A 26,586-nucleotide genomic window follows, 5' to 3' on the forward strand; every position below is an offset into this window, starting at 1 on the left:
TACTAAATTCAGCATCAATATGGTGACCTCCAAGGAGCAGGGGACCACAAGGTTGCCTAAGGGGGGTGAACCAGCCAAGCCAGAAACAGAGTAGGTCAAAACTACCATTTTTAGGCCGGGCATGGTAGCGCATGCCTGTAATCCCAGCACTTTGGGAGGCCCAGGCGGGCAGATCACCTGAGGTCAAGAGTTCAAGACCAGCCTGGCCAACATGGCAAAACCTCATCTCTACTAAAAATACAAAAACTAGCTGGGTGTGGTGGCACACACTTGTAATCCCAGCTACTCTAGAGGCTGAGGTAGGAGAATAGCTTGAACCGCGGAGGCAGAGGTTGCAGTGAGTTGAAATTGGGCCACTGCACTCCAGCGGGGGAGACAGAATGAGACTCCGTCTCAAAAAATAAATAAATCAATAAATGAAAATAAAAATAAAATAAAACTCCCCTGCCGATCATTAGTGGGAATCATGCCTGTGAAGAGCCACTGTATTCCAGAGCAACATAGCTGACACCATCTCTCAAAGAAAAAAAAAAAAAGAAGGCTGAGCGCGGTGGCTCATGCCTGTAATCCCAGCACTTCGGGAGGCCAAGGCGGGTGGATCACCTGAGGTCAGGAGTTCGAGACCAACCTGGCCAATATGGTGAAACCCCGTCTGTACTAAAAATACAAAAAAATTAGCCGGGTGTGGTGGCACACGCCTGTAATCCCAGCTACTTGGGAGGCTGAGGCAGGAGAATTGCTTGAACCCAGGAGGCAGAGTTTGCAGTGAGCTGAGATCACACCATTGCACTCCAGCCTGGGCAACAAGAGCGAAAGTCCATCTCAAAAAAAAAAAAAAAGAAAGAAAGAAAGAAAAGAAATTTATGTCTAAATATGCTTAGGAGATTCGGTATTGTTTAAAATGGCAAAAAAAAAAAAAAAAAAAAGGAAACCATTTGAATTATGTTCAAAAATCATAGAATAATCAAGTTGCAGAATATTCACTGGATGGACTACCTGCAGCCATTAAAATGATACTTAGAAACTTTTATAATTTGGAAATAGGCTTATATTATAAGCATGAATGCATAACTCATATGTAATTTTGCATCCTTTTCTTTCTTGCATTAAAGAAAAAGGCAAAATACCAAGTTGTATAAAGATTGTTAATCTGTATGTATAACAAAAGCAAACAAAATAAAGAACTAACATAACCAGGTGTGGTGGCATGCACTTGTAATCCCAGCTACTTGAGAAGCTGAGGTGGGAAGACTGCTTGAGCCCAGGAGTTAGAGACAAGCCTGGGCAACATAGTGAGACCCTCATCTCTAAAAAAAAAAAAAAATTTTATTAGCCAGGCTTGGTAGCATGTGTCTGTAGGCCCAACTACTGGGGAGGCTAATGTGGAAGGATTGCTTGAGCCTAGGAGGTCAAGGTTGCAGTGAGTCGTGATCACACAACTGCACTCCAGCCTCGGTGACAGAGCAAGGCATTGTCTCAAAAAAAAAAAAAAGACCAAATTAATGAGTACTACTCTGTCAGGCAATTGTTCTAAGCACTTTACATATATACTTTTTTATTTCTCCTAATGACCTATAGGCAGATACTATTATAATACCCAGTTTATAGATAAGAAAACTGAAGCACAGAGAAGTTATATAACTGGGCCAAGGAACTGATTGGGATTCAGGCCAGGGTAGTTCAGGCCACAGCCTAAACAAATGTTGAGAAACAAGACACCAAAATACTTACAACAATTGCCTCTGAGTGGAAGAAAAGAGGACAATTACATCTTTATCTTTCTCTACATTTTAAAAAGTTTTTAGGGAGTTGGGTGTGGTGGCTCACACCTCTAATCCCAGCACTTTGGGAAGCCAAGGCAGGCGGATCACTTGAGGTCAGGAGTTCGAGACCAGCCTGGCCAACATGGCAAAACCCCATCTCTACTAAAAAGAGAAAAATTAGCCAGATGTGGTTGTGTACACCTGCAGTCCCAGCTACTCGGGAGGCTGAGGCAGGAGAACCACTTGAACCCAGGAGGCAGAGGTTGTAGTGAGTTGAGATCATGCCACTGCACTACAGCCTGGGTGACAAAGTGAGACCCTGTCTCAAAAAAAAAAAAAAAAAAAAAAATTGTAATAATGAGAAAACTACTCTCTAAAAGTGAAAAATAATGAATTAACGTGTTTCTATAATACATCTGAGCAGAGTACTTTTCTTTTAAGTTGATTACAGAACCCCCACTATTATAAACAGGAATACTGACCCTTGCTCTGCCAGCCAGTCTCTTCTCCAACAGACGAGAAAATTCGACTGAGTTCTATTTAGAGAGAATGGGTTGAAGATAGGTTGTTTTTATGGATGAAGAGAAACTATATCCAAGGCTAGTATCCAGTTCTCAGTTTCAATATCAAATTTGTTCAAACCCACGTTCTCCTACTTTAGGCCTGATGCTCGGCTAGCCACTCTGCCCTAGCCATAATCAAGAATCTAGGTATCAGAATCCCACCTGCCCTCACACACCAACAGCTCAGTTCTATACTCAGGTGAGATGGGTGAGAGGGGAGGGGAATGGAGGGCCACAGAGATTCTTTGCTTTTGCTTGGCCAAACTTCAGTGAGGCTTCTGAACCTTCTCTGAGGCCTATCTATACACCTCCTTGTAAAATCCAGTTTTAGCCAAACTGCTAAGTCAGTTTAGCCAGAAGCCCCAATCTTCGATAACCGATCATCTTTGATATTTGATCAGGGTCCCCATCCTTCACCATCCCCCAGGTGATGTCTGATCACCCTGACCTGTCTTCTACAAGATTCCTCTAGGTCATTTTAGCCAGAATCCCCCTTACCCCAGTTTCCTCTTAGTAATTTTCTATCCACTGACCCCCACACTGCTCCTTGGCCATAAATTCCCATTTGTCCGTGCTGCTTTCGGAGCTGAGCCCAATCTCTCCGCCCACTCCCAGACCCGGTTGCACTGGTCCTATACCCATCGCTATGGTCCTGAATAAAGTCTTCCTTACCATGCTTTAACAAGCATCATTGAATAATTTTTTATTTAACAATGGGTAGTCATGGCCCAGGTAAGAGGGACGTGGTGTCCGCTCCTGGAGCTGCAAGGCTCCTGGGGGCTTTTTGTTTTGGTTTGGTTTTGTCTTTGTGTGCAACGTGAAAAAAAGCCATTGATTCAGGCTTTAGCATGCTGGGAAGGAAGAGTCAAGAATCCAGTGACACTGGTAATAACTGTGAAATGGAACAAATACCACTATATTTATCTAAATGTAAATTTTAAAACTGGGAACAGCAAATCCATTCTACAGTGAGGGCCGCTTGGCCAGTAACAATGATTTCATTTTCACGTGCAGTTAAAGCCCTCTGGCTCCACCGCAAGGGTCCAGCCCTTACCACTGCTAAGAACTACAACTCCCAGCCGGAGGGAGGTCTTTGCGCCTGCGGCCTGACGCCCTACGCCTACACTTCCCAGAGAACCTAGCGGTTACGCTAACGTGCGCGTGCGCTCTTGCGCGCCTCTCTCTTCCCACTCGGGTTTGACCTACAGCCGCCCGGGAGAAGATGGCCGCCCCAGGAGTGTCCGGTCTCTCCCGGCAGGTGAGAGAAACATGATCCTGAGAGCCAGTGGTAGGATCCCTGCTGGGGTGACCGGTACCAAACCCCGAGCACCAGGGTGCGATGCTTCGGTTGGGGAAGTCTGGCAGTCTTCCAAGGTTATGGGACCCGGCGAGTGGGAGCGACTCAGGACGACCCAGCGTTTGTCCCCCGGGATGCCTACGGGGCGGAAGGCGCGGGGCTGTGCGTGCCGTGACCTTGGCATCCTCCGAGCACAGCCCCAAGAAGCTGCTAGCCTGAGGGGCGCAGGAGAGGGGGTCTGCCGTTTGCTGAATTCCGGGGAAGGGGCATGGCCTAGCCTCCAAATCAGCTTCCTTTGCCATTGTGGTAAAACCTGTCAGAGATCACTTACTAGTAATGCTAAGGAATATTTGTAAAACACATTTCACAGTTTTATAAATGAAATGAGGCCGAAAAGTTTAAATGAGTCTTTGACTGCTCAGCCAGTAAGTGGTAGAATTGAGATTTGAACCCACAGAATCACCCAGAAGATGGAGTTTGAAAAAATTGTATGCTCTTTGTACTGAATATCACCATGGTGCTTTACATATCATGACCCCTTCCTGGCATCTTAGGTAATTTTTACATAAGCATTACAAAGTCTTAATCCTCACAAGCAGGTTGGATAAAACACATTCCATAGCTGGAAGTATTTGAAGGTGACCTGTGATCTGTGACCTGTGCGCTTGCAGGTGATTTTTAAACTGTAAGACTGTCTCGCAGAGGTAGGGCCTCTTGTCAGATCAAACTCTGCGGCAGTACTCAAAAAATTCATCTTTATTTTCAGATAGCATTTGGATTCCGAGAAGGGTACATCTGTTGCAAATGATCTGCTCAAGGGTGTGGTAATAGGAACGCCAGAATTTTGGTTAAATATTTTTGAAACGTGCACTCCTTGGAAGTTAGTGTTTTCTCTGTCATACGGGTGTGCTAGCCTCGGTCCATTCCTAGCGAGCTAGGAGGTTAGTGAGAAGGTGATATCCCAAGCAACTTGGGATAATCCTCGTTGGGTAAGTTTACTCCTTAGTAATAATAAGTAGCTCATCCTCATGTAACATGTGAAGATACAAAGAGACAAAACTAATGCTTTCAAGGTCATTAAAAATTTGTTGTTGATGTTGTTACTGAGTTACGTGCAGAAATCCTTCGAGTAATCTTGTTTGATCTATTTTCCTTTATTGCTTCAAGGTGCGATGTTTCAGTACCTCTGTGGTCAGACCGTTTGCCAAGCTTGTGAGGGTATGTTAATTTATATTCTTCTGTAATGATAAGCACGTGAAAGTGTTAGTCAAACAGCAGTACAGTTAGGACGTGGATTTTTGTGTAGTTACTATCTAAACCTTTCTGCACGACTTGTGGTTCCCAAAATGTGATGTGTGCGTAGGGTGTGGAAAGGAATGGTGTTGAATACTTGCTTTGTGACAGGCCCATGCATAATCTTTAAATATGAAAACTTTTTTTTCGATCATTTGTTTTTCCATTAACCCTCTAAAATAGGGAAGCTAACATTTACTTATTTTTTAATGAAAGAAACAGGTTTAACAAAATGACATGCCCAAGTTATCACAGGAAATTATTACAGGAGTTGATATTAAAATCAAGGTACCTTGGTTTCTAATGCAATTCTGTTGCAATTCTCTATGTTCCATTCTGGTTAGGAATATTCATACTCTTCACACTCTTTCTCTCTACTAGGAGAGAAAGAAGGCTCACTATTTCAGAGAGTTGCCCGTCCCTTTCTTTTCAAACCGGAAGTAGTCCAGTTGACCCCGGATAAAGAGGACTATCAGTGACACATAATAAATGAAGTTCCCCAGAAGGCCCCCAGAAATGATACATGACTAACAGCTGGTAACAACCCTGTTGGAACATGAAGTCTGACTCCATTTCTGTAGGTTATTTTGAAATTCTTTATTTGATTAAAGAAAGTTCCTTTGTGATCGAGAATTGAATCAACTGTCAGGAAGCAGGAACTTTTCTAAGATGTGCTGGGTCAACTATCCTACCCACACTTTTCCCCACCAAATCAACAGTGAGCCAGTCCTCCCCTTGGAAAAATTTCGTAAAGGAAAGATCATAATACCAGCCTATGTCCTTAATGAACCCACATCAGGTGGGATTTAGGAAAATAATTATCATGTCCTGTCCTCATTACCAGCCCCAAATCTCAAGTCAAATGATCAAAATCATTTTGTCCTTCATGTGAGAGCTTAAAAACCTCATAACAGTGTTCAGGAGTAACTGGTCTTCCCGTTTTACAAAAGGGGAAGCTGAAGCCCTGGGAAAATGTACCTGAGGTTACTCAGCTTAGTCCTAGAGCTGGACTGGAACTAAATCTTTCTCATCCAGGCTTGAGCTTTCCCACTACAGCCATACAGCACCACTAAGAACGTGTAGTTACACACTGATGGTAGAAGAAAAGTCTGTAGTTTACTGTGAAAAATAATTCAAGCATTAGGTTTTTTGTGAACTGCCAAAGGGCTCTGTTAAATTGAACATCGATAGGGAGGCTATGTAAGGGAAAATGTATAGTGTCAGTATGAAATGTATAAAAGTATATTTGTGTGTTTCATAAACACCTGTTTTCCTAGCTCTAACATACTCGAAACTGTCTATCAGTGTTCACAACGTCCCATACTTGAAACTAAATAGTTACTGAGTTTAAAGGAAACATAAGCTCATCTCAAAATTAAAGTACAAGTAATTGATAAAGGTAGGTAAACCTGGAAGGGACTTTAGACCCTGCTTACTAAGCCCCTCATTTTACAGATGAGGAATTGGAGGCTTAAAGATTTGAGTGACCTGACCAAGGAAACATCCCTAATTTACTTGCAAATTGCCATTTAGGGCAGCTCTTGGGTGACACATTTAAACTGTTTTGTGTTAAAACGATATATTTTTTAAAATATAAATTTTAAATTCTGCTCTTGACAGTATACTATTAACTGATTTTCCTTTTTGCTTCCTCTCCTATTTCACCTTTTCTTTAAAGCCTCCTGTTCAGGTATACGGTATTGAAGGTCGCTATGCCACGGCTCTTTATTCTGCTGCATCAAAACAGAATAAGTTGGAGCAAGTAGAAAAGGAGTTGTTGAGAGTAGCAGTAAGTAGCTTTCCTATTCATTATATATTAAGTTCCTGTTTGTATATTTTTTCCTTTGGTTGGTTGACTGCATTCCTAATGAGGTGTATCCTCCAAGAAAAAGAACTGGGAAAAAGCCATTTTCTGTAAACACGTTTTTAGTGATAATGTTGGGTTTTTGTTATTATAAAACATATAAAAAGAACAAACAGATACATATAAGGATATTAATATTAGGAACCAAGATTTGGGGCTAAGAAAAGATAGAAATGTAAAATTAAAATAGATGATAATTTAGGAAAATTGCTATTTCAGTGGAGAATTTAAAAGCTACCTTTAAAAATCTATACTTATAACTGGGCACGGTGCTCACACCTATAATCCCAGTACTTTGGGAGGCCGAGGCAGGTGGATCAGGAGTTCATGAGTTTGAGACCAGCCTGGCCAACATAGTGAAACCCCATCTCTACTAAAAACTACAAAAAATTGGCGGGGCATGGTGGTGAACACCTGTAATCCCAGCTACTCTGGAGGCTGAGGCGGGAGAATTGCTTGAACCTGGGAGGCCGAGGCTGCAGTGAGCTGAGATCGCACCATTGCACTCCAGCCCGGGTGATGGTGCAAGACTATCTCAAAAAAAAAAAAAAAAAAAAAAAAAAAAAGATTATATGCTTCTGGGCTAGGTCTTTAGAATATATTGTGATTGGGTTTTACGGAGAATTTGTTTTCATAAAACCTTTGCCTCGGGTTTTAATTGCCATATTCTATGCTTGTAGAATCAGAGGAGGCTCAGACATGTCTTACAGGTTGTTTTCATTTGGTAGAGATGCTTTGCAATTGTCAGAACCCCAGAAGTAACCATGTAGACCTTTTCATTGTTATTTTGTTCCCAAAATGTGACAGAAGAATGACAGGCTGGGGCACGCTGGGCAGCAGAGTTAGTAAAGGGGTATGGGCTTCCCAGGGGTAATAGAGGACTGACAGGCAAAGACTGTGAGGCTGCTGCAGGATGTTTGTAACTTTTTTTTAAACATGAAAAGCAGAATAAATAAACCGTATTAACAGAAGCCTACATTGTAACTCAATAGGAGAATGTCTGCTTTCATTTTCACTGAATTTTCTAGTTAACAAGTTTCTACACATTCTGTTGCTTCTTTCTTTGATTTTCTGGCTGCTACCACTGGCAGTAAGGTCTGCATTAAAAAAGGTGAAGGAGACGCAGTCTGGTATATAGCCTCTTCGGAGGAAGTTTTGTTCTTTCTTGATTTTAAGATTCTTCATTCCTTGGCCGGGCGCAGTGGCTTACACCTGTAATCCCAACACTTTGGGAGGCCGAGACGGGTAGATCATGAGGTCAGGAGATCGAGACCATCCTGGCTAACATGGTGAAACCCCATCTCTACTAAAAATACAAAAAAGCCCGGCATGGCGGCATGCGCCTGTAGTCCCAGCTGCTGGGGAGGCTGAGGCAGGAGAATGGCGTGAACCCGGGAGGCGGAGCTTGCAGTGAGCCGAGATCATGCCATTGTACTCCAGCCTGGGTAACAGAACAAGACTCTGTCTCAAAAACAAAAAAAAGATTCTTCATTCCTTAATTCATATGTCTGTAAGTTTTTATTGTTTAGGAAAAACAGTTCATAGGCCAGTTGTATAGAATAATAATTCTTATGTTCTATATTAATCATCGTGTGTATAGTCTATAAGTATTACTGTTCTGTACTGTTTATGTTTTATTCATTTTTCACTTGAGCTTCTGTTGGAACTTCCGTCTTAACAGGCAGAATAATTTTAGCTCCATATTCCTTCCTTGATCCATTTACCTCTGCAGATAATGCTTAAGGTCTTAGCTGGTGTGATAAACTCTTAATGATTCTCACAGAGCCCAGGAACCCAGCCCTGTTGTTGGAGACATTTGGAGGAAGGGCATGCAGGAACAGACGGGGTCTCACACAGGCGTTTTTGGAGGTGATGGTTATTGTCTGCTACTTGTCAGTTATGCCCATTTTAAACAGAAACAATCGTGTTTACAATGGAGAGAATGACTTGGATTGTGGGCATTAGAATGGAGTTTGTCTAAAGCCTGGAAGTCAGTCAAGACATGGAGAAAAAGGGAGGCAATTATCTGAAGACACTCTGAATATTAGCAGAGTTTTGGCATTAAGAGGGAAGGATAATGCAAGCATCATACTCACTGTCCTCTGGATGATGCAGGAGACACAGATAAACATGAAAAACTAGGTAACCCAAATTCCAGAATGCTTTCAATCTGTGTATGCCTGCATTTTTTATGGAAAAATGTCATTTCTGTGGGGTCACTCAAGTGGAAATGTTAGCATTGGATGATAGTATCTGACCAGTATCCTGGATCAGAGACAGGATTCTGGCCAGGAGCCTGGGAGGAGGTGCTAGGAGAGTAATTGAAAGGCATAGAGAGGTGTGTTAACTGAAGGTGCTTGACTGGAAGCTGCCATTGTTGGTTTGTTGGAACTCTGGAGCAACATGCTGGAAGCTGCACTTGGTCACTGAATGCAGATATTTGTGATATAACAAAATGAGAAGAAGGTCGTTTCCCATGATGGTTGTGCTCCCGTTTTTTGTCCACTCTGTCTCCAAGACTCTTTGGGTCTGGCTGCTCTGGCAGCACCAGAGGTCTCGCAGAATCTGCTGGGTTCCCTGGACACTGTAAGAGGCAGGACCCCTCCAAGGGAGCAGTGAGGAGGCCTCTGCAGTCAGAGCACAGTTTTGAGGTCTGCACTTTAGAAATAGCACTGCTAGAAAAGCCAGACTAATACTCTTAAATACATTAAAATATGCAGTCAAGTGAAGTTTGGCTGCTTAGTGTTTTATAATCTTTCTTGAAAAGCAAAAATAAATTTAAGAAATTTCATACAGTATTTTTAAATTTTTTTGAGGAACATCATTCTATCCTATATAAAATCCTGGTGCAGTGCAGTGTATTCTGAAAGGCAGTCAGAAAATTGTTTGATTATAATATTTTTGTCATAAGTTCTTTGGCAGTGCTAATTTAATTCATAAAATACTTAATTCATAAGAAAGTGTGTGTATGGCCAGGCACAGTGGCTCATGCCTGTAATTGTAGCACTTTGGGAGGCCGAGGTGGGTGGATCACTTGAGGTCAGGAGTTTAAGACCAGCCTGGCCAACATGGCGAAACCCCTTTTCTACTAAAAATACAAAAATTAGTCAGACATGGTGGCACACACCTGTAATCCCAGCTATCTGGGAGGCTGAGGCAGGAGAATCGCTTGAACCCAGGATGCAGAGGTTGCGTGAGCCAAGATTGTGCCACTGCACTCCAGCCTAGGCGACAGAGCAAGACTTTGTCTCCAAAAAAGAAGAAAGTGTGTGCATGGCACATCCTTCATTTGTGCTCTAAAAAATTTAAGAAATTTTTTTTTATACTTTCAGCAAATCCTGAAGGAACCCAAAGTGGCTGCTTCTGTTTTGAATCCCTATGTGAAGCGTTCTATTAAAGTGAAAAGCCTAAATGACATCACAGCAAAAGAGAGGTTCTCTCCCCTCACCACCAACCTGATCAGTGAGTATTAGAACTTTTTCATTTGAGGTGTCTTAAAACCGTGACTGGAAATGTGGTCCATGGACCATGGGCATCAGCATCACCTGGGAGCCTGTTGGCAGTGAAGAATCTCAGGCCTCACCTGCTGAATCAGAGTGCATCTTAAGCAGCTCCCTAAGTGAATTGTTTGCATATTAAAGTGTGAGGAGCACTGTCTAAAGGATGCTAGGACCTAAGCGTGTCTAATTGCATAGTCAGTAGTTTCAACTGTGGAGGCAGCCAATATGATACCTACCAAGAAAATGGTTTGTGGCCTGTGGGTATATCTTGATCCTTGGAGACATTTGCATTCTTGGGTACATTTGGACTGCTTTTCTCTCTTTTTTCTTTTTTTTCTTCATTGAGACAGAGTCTTACTCTGTCACTCAGGCTGGAGTACAGTGGCACGATCTCAGCTCACTGCACCCTCAACCTCCCAGACTCAGGTGCTCCTCCCACCTCAGCCTCCCTAGTAGCTGGGAATACAGGTGCATGCCACCACACCCAGCTAATTTTTTGTATTTTTTGTAGAGATGGGGTTTCTCCATGTTGCCCAGCCTGGTCTTGAACTCCTGGGCTCAAGCCATCTGCCTACCTTGGCTTCCCAAAGTGTTGGGATTACAGGCGTGAGCCACCATGCAGCCTGGATTGCTTTTCAGATCGTCATAGCCAGCTCAAAATAAAAATTGCAAAGAAAGTGTGTTTACGGTATCATCTTTGAATTTGTAGCCAAACGTATAATCTGTAACGTAAATATGAAAATCAGATTGCAAGCTGAGTACAAGAGGTCTGTTGCAGACCTGTATGGGTGAGAACCCCCCATACCTACTAATTTAAATCCTTGTCAGTACAGTCTATTTAAAAAAACAAAATCGAATATGCATTTTAAATAACAAGTGGTATCTTCATTCTTTTTTGTTGAGACTGGGTGTCTCTTTCTGTCACCAAAGCTGGAGTGCAGTGGCACAGTCTCGGCTCACTGCAACCTCTGCCACCTGAGCTTAAGTGATCCTTCTTCCTCAGCCTCCTGAGTAGCTGGAACTACAAGCATGCCCCACCATGCCCAGCTAACTTTTGAGGTGTTTTTTTGTTTTTTGTTTTTTTTTTTTTGGTAGAGACGGGGTTTCACCATGTTACCCAGGCTGGTCTCAAAATCCTGGACGCAAGCTGTCTGCCCACCTCGGCCTCCCAAAGTGCTAGGATTATAGGCGTGAGCCACTGCACTAAGCCTCCATTCATATTCTTAAAGGACATTGAATATATTGTGATTTTAAGAGATAAGATCTTACTCTGTCACCCAGGCTGGGGTGCAGTAGGACAATCATAGCACACTGCAGCCTTAAACTCCTAGGCTCAAGCAATCTTCCTGCCTCATCCTCCTGAATAGCTGGGACTCTAGACATGCACCACCAAGCCCTAACATTTTTTTGTAGAGTTGGGATCTCGCTATGTTGGCTGGTCTTGAACCCATGGCCTCAAGCAATCTTTGCGCCTCAGCCTCCAGTAGTTGGGATTATAGGCATGCACCCCTGAATATGGTGTTTTAAGGCCACACATCTAAGTTTGTTTTTTGGGTTGAGTATACGGCTTCATGAATAACTTGTTCAAGTGAGTTTCGTGTTACTGAGACACCTTCACTCTGCCAGATTTGCTTGCGGAAAATGGTCGCTTAAGCAATGCCCAGGGAGTCGTTTCTGCCTTTTCTACCATGATGAGTGTCCATCGCGGAGAGGTGCCTTGCACGGTGACCACTGCATCTGTAAGTAATGGGTTGCTGCTGTGTTTGCCTTGATATTACATGCGCCACCTTTTGCAGGAAGAAGGAAAAAACGGTAAAATCAAGAAATGGGGAAAGGTCACTTGTCACCTGGGATGTTTGTTTCATTTTTATATCAGCTTCTGTGACCCTTTGCTTTGGAAAAGCCAGCATGTATCTTATTAGTGCTTCTGTAACCAGTGATTTATTCATAAGGCCTGGGTTAAATGTAAAGTACATCAAACTGTGTTAGAAAAGAGTGGTTTAGACTCCATTATATGTTTGAATTATATTATAAATGCCGCTTGAAGTAGTTTACTGAAACTAGAGTTCTAGAGTTTTTTTTGAGACAGTCTCACTTTGTCACCCAGGCTGGAGTGCAGTGACGTGATCACACTTCTGCAGCCTCAACCTTCTGGGCTCAGGTGATCCTCCTGCCTCATCCTCCTGGGTAGCTGGGACTACAGTGCACCCCCACCACACCCAGCTAATTTTTTTGTATTTTTTGTAGAGGTGGGGGTTTTACCGTGTTCTCCAGGCTTGTCTTGAACTTCTGGGCTCAAGTGACTCACCTGCCTCGGCCTCCTAAAGTGCTGGGAATAAAGGTGTAAGCTACCACACCTGGCCTGAAACTAGAGTTGCAAACCTTTCATCTTTTGTGGTGGTGAATGGGAAGGAGTAGAATGGGTGGGCCTTTGTATCTTATATAGAGTGGGCTATAATTAGCTACCATTTATTGAACCCTACTATATGCTGAGTACTTTATTATTTTATTCAGTATCAAAAGATTCATGTGAGATAGAAGTATAATTATCCTCATTTTACAGATGAGGAAGCCGAATGCAGGGAAATGCAGTCACTTGCCCAAAGTCATAGGAGGTGGGACTAGAATTTGAACACAGGCCTCAAGGCCTCTTGGAAATCCATATTCCTTTTACTACACTTCATTGCCTCCATAGAATTAATTTTGTTATTGTCTTAAATACATATTTTCTTCCCTATGTAACTCAGTCAAATGTAATGTAGCTCACTCTACAGGAAAACAGGAGAGTGTGGTAGATTTACGTGGAATTTGTAGCACCTGACCTCATCCAGATTAATAGTTGTAAGTGTTTAAAGGACAGTCTGACCTTCTAGTTAGCACAGATTCAAGGAGAGGCATCCCAGCACATCATACTTATTTGCACATTTGTAGTTCAGTAGTTGGTGCCCACAAAACATGTGCCTGGTTGCAAATCATTACAGCCCAGACATAGGCAGGGAGCCCTCTGTGGCTGCACCGGTTATCCCTAACAGTGTGGCGCAGATTAGAGATTCATCTGCCCCCCAGTCACCCATCATGAAGCACTGGTGCAGGGCATTCTTCAGTGAATACAAGGACATGATTTTCTTTTCTTTTCTTTTCTTCCTTTCTTTTTCTTTCTTTTTTTTGAGACTGAGTCTCACTCTGTCACCCGGGCTGGAGTGCAGTGGCACAATCTCAGCTCACTGCAACCTCTGCCTCCCAGGTTCAAGCAATTCTCCTGCCTCAGCCTCCCAAGTAGCTGGGATTATGACACCCGCTACCACACCCGGCTAACTCTTTGTATTTTTAGTAGAGACGGGGTTTCACCATGTTGACCAGGCTGGTCTTGAACTCCTGACCTCAGGCAAGCCACCCGCCTTGGCCTCCCAAAGTCCTGGGGCCACAGGTGTGAGCCACCGTGCCCAACCACAAGGACATGATTTTCTTTTAAAGGATACTTACTTTGGCAAAAGATTTTAGAACCAACTGTTACTAATGCTTTTGATGTTGATACTACTGGGTCCGTGAGTCTGTACTGTTTGAAAAACATTATCTTGATGAATGACTAAGAGCACAGGCTTTAGAAATACACAGACTGGTTTTAAATATTGGGACTAGTCTTCACTTGCTGATGTGACCTTAGGTGAGTTTCTTAACCACTCTGATCCTCAGTTCCCTCATATGTAAAATGGGAATAATAACCACTGGCCTTGCAGGGCTGCCCACATGAAGGGAGATAGTAGGTATGAAATGTCTGGCATAGACAGGCACCTGGCAGTTTGTACACGTCTCAGTGGAGGGTATGTATATTTCAGAATTCTGTAACCTTTTAGTCTCAGTAAATAATGTTTTGAATAAGAATAGACTGTGGCCAACAGCACCACCCCCTACCCCCAAAAAAGGATATTGTCAGATCTTTACAAAGACAAATTTTTTTGCTAAATTTTTTTAGGCTCTTGGAGGAGGGGCTAGGGAGGTACGATTTATGACAAGTGAAAAAAGGCCTTTGCAGCAGGGTGTGGTGGCTCACGCTTGTAACCCCAGCATTTTGGGAGACTGAAGCGGGTGGATCACTTGAGGCCAGGAGTTCGAGACCAGCCTGACCAACATGGTAAAACCCCGTCTCTACTCAAAATACAAAAATTAGCCGGGTGTGGTGGCACGCGCCTATAATTCCAGCTACTTGGGAAGCTGAGGCAGGAGAATTGCTTGAACCTGGGAGGCGGAGGCTGCAGTGAGGTGAGATCTCGCCACTGTACTCCAGCCTGGGTGACAGAGCGAGACTCGGTCTCAAAAAAAAGGCCTTTGCTTTAATAGCCTTTTTCATTTTCACCATTATAACACTTAACACTTTAACATTATAACTAACCAGGATTAAGAGTTGGGGCCGAGAGGAGAGTGCAGTCTGCATATTTGAGGTGCTTGCTCTAAAGTAGATTATGGAGCTGAGCTGACTTCAGAAAAAGCCAGCTGCTCCAGGTTCTCTCACTGGGGTTCAGAGAGTGGAGTGGCCTGCCAGAGTTCCAGGTAGCTGTGGATGCGGGGAGATGAACAGCCAGCAGAGCTAGGGAAACATGAAGATGTAAAACCAGGTTAAAATGGCAACTTTTCACCCAAGGACATGATAGGTGCATGTTGTGACCCCAGGGCTGCCCCAGGAGGGGCCTGCGTCCTCCTGCATTGGTGGGGCTGTGTCTTCAGGCATTAGAAACTTGAGGGCCTTTCCTTGTTAATTCCAGGTTGTACTGCTAGCACACAGAGCAGAGGCAGGGAGGAAGTGGCATTTATAGGCAGTCCATGAATGACCGAGTGGGAGCTGCCCAGGTGATGCTGTGAGGCAGGGCCTTCCTGTGCTCCCTGAACCTCCAGCGCGAACAAGGAGTGAACGCTGCAGAGCAGCTCCATGATGGGCCCAGGTGGCTAAGGGAGGTGCTCACAAGGCCTGTCTTGGTGATGTGGGCCTGGAGTCTTTTAACTCTGGAAGTTTCTGTTTTGCTTTATCTAAATTGAAAGGGTGGTTTTGCCTTTCAGCCTTTAGAAGAAGCCACACTCTCTGAATTAAAAACTGTCCTCAAGAGCTTCCTGAGTCAAGGCCAAGTATTGAAATTGGAGGCTAAGGTGGGTTTTAAATTATTTATGGTATGTTTCCTCAGGTTCTTTTAAACTTAAAATGGCTACAGAAAGTACTAGTGAAATATTAGATCTAACACTATACTAATTTTTCTGTAGTTAAAAGTTTGTCTTTATTTTAAATGTAAATGATGATCTGACTGTGCAGTTTTACTTTTGCCTTTTTCTAGGTGTAATTATAGCCTCTCACATTTGTGTAGCACATTGAGCCTTTCAGAACACTTGTGTATGTCCCATTTGATGAGTGCGTTTTCACACTTGCCGTCGATTTTCTTTTGTAGACTGATCCGTCAATCATGGGTGGAATGATTGTGCGCATTGGAGAGAAGTATGTTGACATGTCTGTCAAGACCAAGATTCAGAAGCTGGGCAGGGCTATGCGGGAGGCTGTCTAAGTGTTGGTTTTCTGCCATCAGTGAAAATTCTTAAACTTGGAGCAACAATAAAAAGCTTCCAGAACAGGTCATATTATGTTCACTGTCTTTTAAAGTGGAGTGTAGAAGGCTTCATTTTTATGTCCTTTTTTGGTATCCCCTGAGTATAAAGGCCAAAAAGCCCTTTTGGCCTAGAGAATTTGGTTTGAGTAGATTACGTTTAGGAATTAATGGGTTAGACACAGCATCTAACACATGGTCACTCGGCAAAGTCTATCTGGTCCTGCCTGCCAAAATCCCATGTCTTTAAGGGCTTGTTCAGAACTCCTGGTCCCTGCTAGATCGTTGGATCTGTGTTTGCTCCATAGTCCTCCAGGGAGACCTCTTCCTAATAAAATGCCCTTCATCCTGTCATGAACACACCTAGTTGTAGGCTGTTCTGTAGCTTTCAAGGCCATTTCATGTACATCTGAAGCTTCGTAACAGCCTTGTCATATGGGTGGGACAGACATCACCCCACTTTACAAATGAGGAAAGAGATTGAGGGGCCCTGGAGATGTGCTCAGAGTCACCTGTCTGGGCAGCTGGTTGTCAGGCCCTAGAGCCCATGTTTGTACCACTATGTAACTAACACCATGCACCAACACGTTACTGGAGCAAATGGACAAAAGTTACCTTAGGTAGGTCCCCTGCCCCTTCCCACTTTGTCCCTAAGATGCTCCCAATTCACCTTTTAACCAAAACCAGTTCCCAGGTCAGCTCTTCCCCTACATTTTACCTTTTGGGCTTCTAGAGAAAATAGAGTTCCCCAGGCAACAGCCCGCTCAGGTGCCTGTTCCTTGGTCAAACTCCAAGAGCTTTTGACCAACAAACCAGTTCCCTTCCCAGAACTACCCCTGGTTGGGCAGAGGCAGGACCATTGCAGCGAGGAAGTTCTCCAGAGCAATGACATGGCCCAGCGCTGCTCCCTACGTGCTCATACTGGGACCAGCATGCCCTCCACGTGACAGGACACTCCTGGCACTCAGGCTTGGCTTCAACTCCGGCTTCCTCCTGGCAAAGTTTTTAATACATGACCACCTAATGTGACAACCAGCGGAGACACCACGTGGCCCCTCAACCTTTCCAGGAACCAGGAGTGCTGAGGCTGCTAGTTGGCCCAAAGACCATTCAGCCACCTTTTAGGTGGGCCTAGGGCTACTCAGCTGGAGACCACATTCCTGAGCCTCTGCAGCACCTGACCGTGGTGCTGAGTTCTAGCAAATGGGAAAGGAGAGGAAGTGAAGTGTGCCTCCCTGGACTGCCCTCGTGAGCAATCCTTAGTCCATCCCTCTGGCTAGATACAGACAAGATGGCAAGTGATGCCAAGGGCACAGCCACCCTGCCAGGCCTTTCCGCTGCCCCTGGGCTGTTAAACACGATGAAGAAATAGACCCTCTCCAAAGCCACGGGATATTGAGCTCTGTCTTCTGCAGCTGAGTTTGCAACCTAACCACGACCACGCTCCAGCTTCCCCCCGGCCCCCCAGCTCACTGCCTGCCTCCTGCATGCAGTGAGGCCAGATCTGCACAAGGTGGCGTCATACACATAATCACAGCTCTACAGACACGTGATTGCCAGTGGACAAACCGTCTTTGCCGGAGCCTCATGCTGCTGATACCCAGATCCTTCAAAGTCAAACTCAGCAACCTTCCTGTTGATCAAGCGCATACAATCTCAGGGAATGATGAGGCGCTTCATATGTTGCCTTACAAGGTCACCAGAGAGAAGCCAGAGATCTGTGTACAATGATTTGTTTTTTGAGACAGTCTCATACCATCATTGAGGCTGGAGTGCAGGGGCACGACCATGGCTCACTGCAGCCTCAACCTCCTGGGCTCAAGCCATCCTTCCGCCTTAGCCTCCCAAGTAGCTGAAACTACAGGCAGTGTGACCACACCCTGCTGGTTTTCGTATTTATAGTAGAGACAGGGTCTTGCCATGATGCTCAGGCTGGCTTTAAACTCCTGGGCTCAAGCGATCACTGGCCTCGGCCTCCCAAAGCGCTGGGATTATAGGCGTAAGCCACCACACCCAGCCTACAATGATTTTCTTCACAATATTTTCTTTAAATCGAGGTGAAAGTTTTGCAGTACCTTGTGTATGGGATGTTTTCGATGCATATTAGCTATTAAATAGTACAAGAGGCCGAGTGCAGCCAGGGTGACAAAAGCGAGACTCCATCTCATAAATAGATAGTACAAGAGTATTTAAAACGCACACAGAAAAAATACAGAAGTGAAGTGCATCAAAACTTAACCTTTATTTTTGTGTAGAACATCTCCATTAAGTGATTTTATTTCCTTTGTGTTTTTCTTTCCTTGCTGAATTTTCTGCATTAATAAGTATTACTTCTGTAATGAGAAGAAAAACTAAATATTTGAGAATAAAGTATTCCCTTGATTATGCTGGCTACTAACCATGGTTAAATAGGTATTAATTACATGTTTTCTACCAGTGATTCCATCCACTCTGGGCTCTGTGAGGGGGCCCTCATCAGACTTGGAGCGAACTAGGTATAGTATGGGAAAGTTAATTATTGCATTTGTTTTTAATGGCATTTAACTTTTATTTTTAAAACAGGGTCTCACTCTGTCACCCAGACTGGAGTGCCATGGCCTGATCATGGCTCAACTGCAGCCTTGACCTCCTGGACTCAAGAGATCCTCCTGCCTCAGCCTCCCTAATACCTGGGACCATGAGCATGGGCCACCATGCCTGGCTAGTTTTTTATTTTTTGTAGAGACAAGGTCTCACTATGTTGCTCAGGCTGGTCTTGAACTTCTGGATGCAAGCAATCCTCGCCTCAGCCTCCCAGAGCACTGGGATTACAGGTGTGAGCCACCATGTCCAGCCTTAACTTATTTTTAAAACTTCTAATAACAACCAAGAAAAGGGCATAAGATTTTTATGTTTTTCAAACATGGGGCATACTAGTTTTAAAAAGGCAAAGACATACTGCTGTAGGTCAACTTTTAAAAACTGTGCTGTGTAACAATTCAACTAGTGTCCCAGCCAGCTAGAGAATGTAAAGGACTCATTTATAGTCAGTTAAATCAGTGATGAAATAGGTAGGAATGGCCTTAAAACCAGAACAGGAGGAAGCAATCTAATAAAATTCAGTGTTGGGTTTTATAGAACTCAGAATTACAGATCACACAGGTTCTGAACACGTGGAGTTACGTGTGTTAGAAACTTCTTCCTGGAAATTCAGTGACCCTTCTGAGTGTCTTTATAAGACAATCAGCTTTTTGCACCGCCCCCTCAACCCCAGTCACAGAATTTCTTACGCTGTACAACACAGAACTTCTCCTATTCTCACAAAGACTTTGTACAGAGAAATCTATTTCTGCTTGGTGTTAGCTAACATTTATCTACAGCCATAGGAGAGTTGAAAGGGTTGTGGGTTGGTCTTGTTTTCCAGGTTTATTTCTGCACAATTTTCCTTGCACAGCTACAGCCTTATCTGTGGGAAGAGGAAGAGACACCATTTGCAGGGCTCTTAGCTTCCTGTGCGCTCAGAAAAGAGTGAAGCAGAAAGAACCCAAAATAATCCACTATAACAGATTGACTTTTCTCATTTTATTCATGAACTATTTGAGTTTAAACCACACAGGTCAAAATGACCAAAGAGTTGTTTTTTGTTTTTGTTTTTTTGAAGAGATTGTTCTTTTTAGGTTCAAGATACACAGGAACAGCAATTTGTACTGATGTTGCTACTGGTTTAAAGAAAGGTCTCAGTTACCATCATCTGAATGGATAAAATTTAACATTTCACACATAATAAGTTGCCAAAGGAACACTCAAACAGCAAAAACAAACCTCAGCTTCTTCCAAACAAAAAAGAAGAAACAGTGTTTTGGCCCTGCTTCATCAAACCCTTAGACAAATACATAAGTCTACAATTTATAATAGTGTCTAGTAATTCTTAGAATTCCATGAACATTACATATCAGACAATATAGTCTCTCTTTTATGGAAAATTAAACAGTACCATTATTTGGCAACAGAAGTATATTACAATCAACAGCACATCCATCAAGGGGCAGGCCTGGTCCTACCCCTGGGCAGGGCTGTGAGGGGAGCAACTTGCCACCAGCACTGTGGCCCACTTGTCACTGGAAGCACAAGGAGCTCACGTTCTGATGGATTACATTCTTTTCCAAACAGGCAAAGGCTATCTGGGAGGGTTCGCTAGCACTCCTGGGAAGGGAGGGCCCCATGTTCTAGCTTTTCTTGTCCCCAGACTTTTTTGAAACAACCAGGGCCCAAGGGACAGTGACTGGCTGACTTGTTCCCACTCACAGCCCTCTTGCCACCCCAGCCAGAGGGCATCGTTCTAAGGAAGGAGAGTCAGGGCCTGTTTGGGGTGAGTGAACCAGAACTCATCTCCTCTGCTGGCAGGCCTTAGGTGGCCTTCCAAGGCTGTGCCTGAACAAAGAAACCTCTAAACAGCTCCATCTTTGGGAATAAAGCCAGTTATGAACCACATGGACAGTGCCTCTAAGTGATTTGCAGATCATTCATCCACCTCAATAGATTCCAGGAAGCTTCCAGAAATCATGGCTTCCCATACTCCTGAAGTCAGGAGCTGTACCGGTTCGGGCCTCTCAGGAAAGGGGCTCCAGTTGCTGGTTGGCAGCGTTAAGATGCACACAGCCTGTTGAAAGAAATGTTGAAAACCTAACACATTCTTCAGATGTCTTTTCGGACCACAGACCCTCAACCTTCCACCAGCAGTGTCACCCCCAAGTACAATGCGTTCAGATCACCAGAAACCAGCTCTTTTCGTTACTGCAGTATTTCCAGGCTGCCAGGGGAGGCTGGACTCCTGGGGTTGCCCCCTCCTGAAATCACTTCTGAATGCCTCTCTCAGGGGTTTAGACATTGAGTTTCATGGAACCCACCTTGGGTGGCCTAAGGGGCGCTTCTGGTGGCCAAGTACAGAAAGTCTGCGCCCCAGAAGCAGCCTGGACTCCTGATCCTTTTCTGGGAATGGAGAGGGGAGGAAGGCGTCTCCCCCCTGGGGTCTCCATGGGAACATGGGCATCCAGAAGTCTGCCCCAAAATGGCTTAACCCAGAAACCCTAAACCATCCATCCACCCACCTGGCTGTGCAATAGTTGAAGACGGTGAGGATGCATCAGGAAATTTCATGGAAAACACAAACGCTAATTAGGGATAAACTGAATCAATCCAGATAGAGAAGTAGAAAGGGTGACCTGGAAGTCAGAGTGGGCTCTCCAGTGGGATAGCTGCGTCAGCCCCAGATCCCTAACGAGTCCACTAGAACCCAAGGAAGCCTGCGTGGCACATGGATCTGGTGAAAAACAGGCTCCCGATCCTCTCATCCTTCCTGACACAAGTACCCTCTCGGATATGTGATCTGCAAAAATCCATTTTTAATGCAACACCAAGGTCCCATGCGAGGTCATGGCTACAGGATACTTTTCATTTGATCACACCACCACCCATTACACTGAAATTTTTCATATTTCCTCCAGGCAGGAAAAAAATGACTCCTTTGATTTCTAACATATACAACTTGGATTTTTTTTTAATATAAATTTAGTTGAGTTGAACCCAAGTAATCTGATTAAGCATTTTCTACTCTTGGAATAGGTTTAAAATTTTTTTCTATAGTTTTATGCACTTAAATTAGATTCCTAAAATACTCTCATATACATACAGAAAAATAATCTCTCAATGACAAATCACATTTTACAATAACAAGTGAAATATTTTTGACTACAGAATCTGTGTTAGTTTATGCGACATTTAACAGCATAGCCTCTTACATACCATATATACATTTAGTCATGGCCATTCCGTAAACACACAGCAGAGATTTCATGATGAACATGAAATGAATACAACCTTTTCCCTTTATGTAGTGGGAGTTCGCATTTTTCTTAGCTGGAAACAGCACAGAATGTAGAAAACTGGTATCATCCACGGAACATTTTTGTTGCAGTTTCTCATCTGTACACATGTATTTACACGTAAGTTCACCACTTATACGTGTGACGGTACAAAGCTGCTGGAGCAAAGGCAATACAACATGGGGTGGGCAGGGGCCAACTCCCCTATCTATGCAGGGCCACCAAGGGATAAGAAGGGGCCATGGAGAGCACAGACTCCGGCTTGCGGGGCTACAGCAGACGAGATCTGAGGTTGATTTCACAGTTCAAAGATACTTGGGCTATTGGCCGTGTATGCTTTAAATGCATGTCTAAAATTAAGTAGCATTAACATAGATCTTGCTAAAATATCTACTTTCTGTCACAGTGAATGTTTAGCAGATGACATTTTAAGGATGTTGATTTATAGAATTGTACCTCAAATGTTCATTAAAACTAATTCTGACATGCTATTAATGAAATGCCCCTGGAGAAAGAACGCTTGCAGAACTTCCTGTGGTCTGGAAGATTGCATGACGCACGCAAACAAAGCTATAATTTGTTATGTCATTCAAGGTGACTCAATCAAATCCAAGTGAGATGAGTTTGCAATTTCTGTTCAACTTTCTGTCAACATTTTTACTTAACAAATATAATCCCAGACAGAATCAGAGAACATAGCGAGGATTATTGCTCAAAGTGTGTGGAGAAGGGGAAATGGAACTGCAAACATTTTGGAGTGTCCAGCCCAGGAAAAGTAAAAGCTCGTGAAAGAAAGCGACAACAGGAAGCCCAGCTCCATGCTCAGCTGCCTCCTGGGGCCACAGTCTTCTAGAACTTGAGGCTACTTACACTGAGGGTTCTTTTCTCTCCTACCATCCCCTACTTAAAAGCCACACAAGGGATCCTAAGGGGAGAGTCTAGCAGGGAAGTCACAGCCTCTCCGAAGCAGGTTCCTCCCAGACACCTGCAGACCAGATGATGTGGTCCAGCTGGGCAGGGAGGTGCTGGCGTCGCAGACTCCCCTTCTCTCCAGCGGGTGAAGGCTGGAGGAGCAAGTGTCCAGCCACTGGGGAAGGGACACTGAGCACGTCTATGACCCTGCTTCTCTTTGAAGGCAGAAGGTTGGAAAAGGCTTGCTGTTCTCCCAGGAAAGGGGAGAAAAGCTCCCGGTGGCTGACCAAGGCCAGAGGATATAGTGAGCTCAATGGTAAAAGCCCACAGTTGCTTGATGCCCTGCAGCCCATCCTGAACCGGGAACCCAGAGCTCCTGCCACCACCAGCAACCCCCTCTCCAGCCTTGGGGTGCAGCTGTGAACTAGGGGCTCAGTTCCACACCCTCTAGCTAGTCCAGGCCATTTGTGCTTTTAGGAAATAAATGCAGGCATTTAGAAAAGTATATCCGCCCAGCTTGCCACAGCCTGCCGGGAGACCTTTTTAAGTGAGAAGACCTGAGACAGAGCCCATCTGCTTCAGGAGCCAGCCCAGAACAGTGTGGTCAGGGCCAGCCTCGTGGTCGTGCCGCCTGGCAGCCACACGGGGCCATGCACTCAGAAGGGACCTGAGCGGCTTAATGCTCTCCTGTCACTGTCTAGAAATGCTTCATCACCTGAACAAGGGGCCTCGCATTTTCATTTTGCACTCTGTCCACCAACCACGCGGCTAGTCCTGTCCAGGACGACAGGACAGTGGAGTAACGTGTTTCCTGTTTCCCTCTCCAAGCCACAGAGCCATGCATCCCCCTCAAGGGTGGGTAGGCACACACACACGCGCACACACACACACATACACACACACACACGCACACATGCATGCACATAGAAACACATGCACACATACACGTGCACGCACACACACACACGCACACATGCACGCACATACAAACACACACACATACACGTGCACACACACGCACACACACGCACACAAACACATGCCTGCACACACAAACACACGTACACAAACACGCACACACACATACACGCACACACAATGCACACACAAGCACGCGTGCACACACCACGCACTGAGCTGCTGCGTCCCACCAACAAAAATTCCCTTCCACCTAAAGTTCCAGCAGTCTAAGTCTGCAAGCAGAGACTCTGTAATCCAATCCCAGTAGAGCTCACTGTAACTCCCAGAACGCTTGCCGGGAAGCAGGGCCTCCTCCAGGTCACCTGCCCTGCAGTCCACCCAGACGACAGACACTAAAGCAGATGCAGAAAGGGTGGGAAGGCTGAGGACCTCCGTGCAGCCCCAGCCTCAGCGGCAGGGAAGAGCAAGGTCTCACTGGAGACCCCTGATGCGTTAGGCTCGAACCCCAGGCTCGCCGCGAGCTTCCTTCCCACCCAGCCTTCAGTCTCTGCCAGGCCCACATTCCTAGTTCTGAGTCCGTGTTCCTGTCTTCCCCTACACCTCACATCACCAGCAACTCCTTCTGCGATCTACACAAGAGCGATGCCCAGCAGCTGCGGTAGGTGGAGCCGGCACCTTGAAATCCGCCAGTGAAAACAGCGAATTTCCTCCTCCTACAGGGTGACCCTCCACCTCCGCCAGTGACAGTGCACTGAACGGCAGCCGCTACTGCTCACCCAGCGCTACAAAGCCACCACACCCTTTCTTTGGTTCCTGTCTGCCCCAGGCCCCCACTCTGTTTAGATACAGGAACGGCAGGAAATAAGAGATTTGAGTTAAAAAAGAGAAATGCAAAGGCGAAGAGAAGCAAAGTTGCACAGGAATGTTATTCTTTCAAAAGATAAAAGCATAAAACCAGAGCTTCTGGAAGAAGAAAATATGCATTCTTACCACTGCCTAAAAAGAAGCCTTAGTTTCTGGTTGATCCTCAGGAAATATCAGAGAAACGCTGATTTTTCCTTTTTTTTTCAAGGCTGACCAAATAAGTCCACTTCTGAACACAGCTTTATTTGGTGGGCTTTGAATACTAAAATATTCATACTAGGCAGATGATAGTAGTAATATAGCCTGGTATAGAAAATAGAACAGAATCCTATTAAAACACAACTCACAGAACACCCCTGACATCCAGTAAGGGGAAACCGACCCTGAAATCTGACAAGCACACATAATGTCAAAAACATTATTACGCGGGTGTAATCTGGTTCCCCCAGGGCCAGGGTAAAGAGGGTTCCTTTGAATGGAGGAACTGATTGAGGCTGCATGGAACTAAAGAAGTTATTGGGAGGTGGATATGAACTTTTTTTTTTTTTTTTTGAGACGGAGTCTTGCTCTGTCACCCAGGCTGGAGTGCAGTGGCACAATCTCGGCTCACTGCAACCTCTGCCTCCTGGATTCATGCCATTCTCCTGCCTCAGCCTCCCGAGTAGCTAGGACTATAGGCACTCGCCACTATGCCTGGCTAATTTTTTGTATTCTTTAGTAGAGATGGGGTTTCACTGTGTTAGCCAGGATGGTCTCGATCTCCTGACCTCGTGATCCACCCGCCTTGGCCTCCCAAAGTGCTGGGATTACAGGCGTGAGCCACCGCGCCCGGCCAAACTTTTTTTTATAAGCGTTGGGTCTTATTTTAATGACTTAAAGTTAGTTTGCCATTAAAAGCAATGGCAAAAACCGCAATCACTTTTACACCAACCTAATCCAATTAGGCTTGCTTGAATGCCACCAAGGCAGGCCCGTCGGAGCTGCCTCCCAGCTTCTAGGAGGGTGACCTGGACCAGGATGGGGACTCCCTAAATGAACAGTGCATTAACTACTAAGATGTTTCTGAGAGATCACAATCCAGAGATGCACTGTCTAGTGTGCTGGTGTCTGGATTTTAATGCTCCCAAGACAGACAGCTGTTAGATGTCTTCTTTCACTTGGACTAAGTTTCCATGCCTATCAGGAATAGATTTCTTTTTTTTCTGGCTCCTACAGATAAAAGGTTATGTATCTTAGTTGATCCTGATGACCTGCAGACATATCCTGGATCTGATACAGTGCAGGGTGAGGAAACAGGAATTCTAGAACCTTCCTATCTTCTAGCTCAAATAAACAACTGCATTCCAAGTACAGAGAAGCAGGATCCAGAGGAAGCTGTGGGGTGCCACTAAGTTGACAGCCAATTACTTCCTCCGTGTCAGGTCTAACCAAAAGAGGTCTGCATTAGCTCTTTTTGTTTGTTTGTTTGTTTTGAGAAGGACTGTCACTCTGTTACCCAGGCTGGAGTGCAATGGTGTGATCTTGGCTCACTGTAACCTCCGCCTCCCAGGTTCAAGTGATTCTCCTGCCTCAGCCTCCTGAGTAGCTGGGATTATAGCTGGGATTACAGGTGTGCACTACCACCCCTGGCTAATTTTTGTATTTTTAGTAGAGACAGGGTTTCACCATGTCGGCCAGGCTAGTCTCGAACTCCTGACCTCAGGTGATCTGCCTGCTTCGGCCCCCCAAAATGTTGGGATTACAGGCGTGAGCCACCGCACCTGGCCGGTTTGCATTATTTCTCTGAAGAACCCCGCACAAAGCAACATTCATTGATCAGAACCATTCAAAATAGAATAAAAATATCCAAGGGCTCAAGGGAAACATTCCCTCTAGAAGTCGGGTCCTGCACATGAAGTACAAGTCACTGCAACAAGGAGAAGCAGGGACTGAGCCACATCTTCATCAGAAACCGGGCTGGCGGGCATGTGGGAGTATCAGGGGACACCAACGGGCCTGAGACTGCTTCTCCTGGAATGAGCTGACCTGGAGGTCCCACAGGAGGAAGTTGCAGGGAATGCATCCCTGGGCCCCCAGGACAGCTCTCATCAGGCTCCTCGTAAGCCTGTAAGGTCACTGGGCAGAAGAGCTGGAGGAAGCTGCCCCGTGAATGGCAGCTGTGGT

At 44.9% G+C, this 26,586-nt stretch overlaps 1 protein-coding gene across 1 annotated transcript; it reads left to right on the forward strand.

The window, feature by feature from the left end:
* The first annotated feature begins 3,519 nt into the window (after positions 1-3,519).
* Positions 3,520-15,895, forward strand: ATP5PO (ATP synthase peripheral stalk subunit OSCP). Its single transcript, NM_001195583.1, is given in 7 exon segments — positions 3,520-3,584; positions 4,791-4,841; positions 6,595-6,705; positions 10,113-10,242; positions 11,907-12,019; positions 15,333-15,419; positions 15,713-15,895. Coding segments are annotated over 7 exon segments (642 nt in total). The 5' UTR covers positions 3,520-3,548; the 3' UTR covers positions 15,827-15,895.
* The last annotated feature ends 10,691 nt before the right edge of the window (positions 15,896-26,586 follow it).

The sequence above is a fragment of the Macaca mulatta genome, chromosome 3 (genome assembly GCF_049350105.2).
Source record: "Macaca mulatta isolate MMU2019108-1 chromosome 3, T2T-MMU8v2.0, whole genome shotgun sequence".
Lineage (NCBI taxonomy): Eukaryota > Metazoa > Chordata > Mammalia > Primates > Cercopithecidae > Macaca > Macaca mulatta.